The 3759-nt window shown below is 33.0% G+C and overlaps 1 protein-coding gene and 1 long non-coding RNA gene across 3 annotated transcripts in view; one reads left to right on the top strand and one right to left on the bottom strand.

Annotated features, from left to right (window-relative positions):
- The window catches only part of LOC111393608, a 2940-nt gene extending 2570 nt beyond the window's left edge, over positions 1–370 (bottom strand). The window contains exon 1 of the long non-coding RNA XR_002702453.1: positions 248–370. This is a non-coding gene — a long non-coding RNA (uncharacterized LOC111393608). The remainder of the gene's footprint in view (positions 1–247) is intronic.
- LOC111393607 overlaps positions 1–1062 on the top strand; it is a 7524-nt gene extending 6462 nt beyond the window's left edge. For both annotated transcript variants that reach the window (XM_023019220.1, XM_023019221.1), the window contains exon 5: positions 273–1062. In XM_023019220.1, coding sequence (XP_022874988.1) covers positions 273–844 — 572 coding nt within the window. In that variant the 3' untranslated portion in view covers positions 845–1062. The remainder of the gene's footprint in view (positions 1–272) is intronic.
- Positions 1063–3759: the final 2697 nt, after the last annotated feature.

The raw sequence follows: 3759 nt of genomic DNA, 5'->3' as shown, positions 1-3759 counted from the left end.
TGTTGACCATGTGAACAAATCCCCTGTACGTGGGGAATTTTCCTAACATATATTGTTGAAAAGTTGGATGTGTTTTTAAATCTTCTTTGCAGAGTCTTTCTTATCATGTGTTGCTTGTATAGACTTATAGGACTTCTAATATGGTCTATATACGTGTGTGATAAATTAGACGATGACTTTATTTTGCATGTCATACCCTGCACTACTACTGTGTAATGGATGTATTCTGTGGTTCTAATTTTATTACCTGCTTCACATGATGGATTGAACAGTCCTTTCCTCGCAATCCGACATAGCAGCCATTGCTGAAACAAATCAGAAGCATAAAACTATAGCCTCAGAAGGCCGTCCTCACAAGTCGGATGATTTTGAGCCTCCATCTTTCGGGACATTGGTCCAGTCTGCAGATAAAGTTGATCAGAGAGGTTCTGCTTCAGAAATTGAGATAGCTCAAAAGCCGAAGTCTGAAGCTCTACCGCAAGGCTGGTTCCCTTCCATAACAAACATAGCTAATGAATCAGATGGTCGAAAGAAAAATGAGGAGATTATTGCTAAAGTGACTAACTGGAGTTCTGGTAAACAACACAGCCCACTGAAAAATCTTCTGAGTGAAGCCAAGTCTCCTAACGCAAAACAAGTGCCTGCTGCAAATCATAAAGATGAGACCGCCCCGAAAGATAATGGTCGAAGAGGAACCACTGTGAATTCAACATTAGGTTCTGGAGCACCAGATAAAGAAAAGGAGTGGAATTCGTATCCGACTGAGATTAAAAAAGAGAAGAAGAAAGGAAAGCCATATTGGGTACCATTCGTATGCTGTTCATCAGTACATAGAGACTTGTAATCCTTGGTTTGCATAGTAGAGATGAAGATATACGATGAGAAATTCCAGTACACTTTGTTATATGTTACTGTCTTATCTGGTGGATTATGTGTGTTGGTGTGTGTGATATATATTCAATGTAGATATTTTTGCCCTTTTATTAGGATTTGCTGTCTGTCAATGTCAAATGAATAAACCTGTATGCATGAACAATATGATATTTCATTTCTTTCTCTCTCTGTTGGATTTATGGTAGGGCAAATTATAGGTTTCTTATCGTATAAAGTTAATTACCAGCTTTTTTTCCCCAATTTTATTTATACAAGTTACGTCTTCACTGAAACTTGAAACTTATTTTAGGTAGGACTTCTGGCCAAAATGATGAATTTATTGAAAGGAATGAAGATAGGACCAGTTTAGCCCATGATATAATAAGTTTCTCTAAGCTTAAAAAGGCTAATTATAAGTACTTATAAGTAATTAAGTAAGGTCTATAATTGTTTTTTTTTTCTTGTTTGGATAAAAAGTAGTCAATAAATCACTTATTTTAACAGAAACAATAGGACTTACTTTTAAATAAAGTCAGAGGTAATTCATCTAAGCATGTTTTGAATTAAAGATTATATATGCCTAAAATTTTTTGACCTTCGATTTATCAACAATTTTTATAACATTCTATCTGAGAAAGCTATAGCTTGACTTCATTTAATTTATATATATTTAAGCATTTATTGAATATCATTTCAAAATTGTTTGAGGTTACAAAATGGTCCTACATTAAAATGTATTTGTCATGGAGTTGTGGCTATTTATTTTTACTACAAAAAAAATCAACCTTGCTACATGTACACTATGATGTACACTATGATGTACACTTTAGTTTACATTTTGTCACGTGTCATTATCCTATTGGACAGTTTAAATTTCAAACAATTTTTTTTATCCAATTAACACTTAACAATAATGCAAATGTCAATCAAAGTGTCAAAAATTAGTGTACAAATAGCAAATTTCAAGAAAGATTGAAATGAAAGAATAATCTTCTTCCCCACCCATAAAAAAAAAATTAAATTAAATTAAATTTTTTTTTCTTGGTTATCATCGAAAATTATTTAAATGAGGTAAGAAGTGTAAAAATAGTAGGCAATAAGATTTTATAAGATTTTAATTCGTATATAATTTTCTGTGAAACGTAATGTAGCGTGTCTGGCTATATTTGCAAGTTTTTATGAGAGAAATGAGATTTATCTTTGGTGGAGTTTATCTTCAACCCTGGAGTTACTACTACAATATCCAAGGAAGTTCATATACATTTAAAAATCAAGAAAAGGTCCAAAATATCTGTAGGGTACCATACATAGCTACCTTGAATAAACTCCTTTGAGGCTAGTTATTGTGGAAAAGGTAAATCCATTTCATGCATCTTGCCACTTATAGATTTTTGCTGTTTTCTTATATATATATATATATATATATATATATATATTGGTGGATGAAATTTTTAATTCAAATGTTGAAACTCACTAAATTTTTTATCCACCAATCAATTTATAATACATCATCGATGCTTAGGATAAGATAAGCAGCAGTGATTATTAGATCATTTCTACTTTCACCTTATATAGTGTCTTAACTCTTATGATGTGGAGCGATAAATTTGGATTAAGTTTAGGCTTATTCCTTCTCTAATTATCAGGAGACAAGATCGAAGAACCTAAATGCATCGTCACAAATCGACATCAAATTTGCTTAAGATTCTCATATTTCTGAATTATACATCAAGAAATCAATTCCCTGTTATTTTCTAGAAAAATGAGCATCAATTGATGTTCTATATTGTTAACAAGTGAACCATGACGAGCTGTGTTGGAGACTAATTACAAGATAGAATTTTATTTTGGAATGGAATTATACTCCGATAACAAGGCATGTCACCGCCATGGATGGTCTTACAACCTTGTGGAGACTAGTTTTTGATAAACAATGGCTAGAGCCTAGTCACTCCAAACCCGTTCGAGGAAGCATCCCATCTTCCGAAATTTTGGGACCATTATGCCGAGTTTTATATAGAAAAGTTGCCTTGTGCGCCGTCAGGCATTTTCTATCTACCGACTGCTATCAATTTTGAGAACAAGTAGCTTTTGGTTTAAAGGTCATTTGAGCTTTTTTTGGTAGTCATCCTATGTCATACACGAGACAATTTATCTTTATGGTTCTCACCGAAGGTTCAACAAGTTATTAGTTATATAGGGTCTTTTAGAGTAGAGAACTCTCCTTTTTTGTGTCGCAGAGAATATAGGATTATTCTTGCCAGCTGATTAGGAGCTAATCTTGTCCATTCCCTTGAGCATCCAAACCCTACTAGATAAGTTAATTTGGCAATATTAACATCAAGTGTATTCGAAGTGGTTAAAATGTCTCTTGAATGAAAAAAATTAGGAATAAAGCTATTTGTACAGATGAATTGTACAGGGCATTTTACAAGTGCTGAGATGGTAGCACCTTATTAGTTGTTTTAACTTTTTTTTTTTATCCAAATTCCAATGAAATATTGCTATATGACTTTCTATAAATCCATTTGACAAAGCTGTCTGTACATATAGCATTGTTGAAAAATTAGTAGCTAAAGAATCTGAAAACAAGTGGGTTGGTGGCATTCTATTAAACAAATCGACATCAAATTTGTTTAAGATTCACATATTTCTGAATTATACATCAAGAAATCAGTTCCCTGTTATTTTCTAGAAAAATGAGCATCTAATGTTCTATATTGTTAACAAGTGAACCATCACAAGTTGTGTTGGAGACTAACTATGAGATAGAATTTTATTTTGGAATGGAATTATACTCCCATTAACAAGGCATGTCCCCACCATGCATGGTCTCACGACCTTGTGGAGACTTGTATTTGATAAACAATGGCTAGAGCCTAGTCA

The sequence above is a fragment of the Olea europaea genome, chromosome 4, assembly GCF_002742605.1.
Source record: "Olea europaea var. sylvestris chromosome 4, O_europaea_v1, whole genome shotgun sequence".
Lineage (NCBI taxonomy): Eukaryota > Viridiplantae > Streptophyta > Magnoliopsida > Lamiales > Oleaceae > Olea > Olea europaea.
This window is presented reverse-complemented; position numbering and strand designations above follow the sequence as displayed.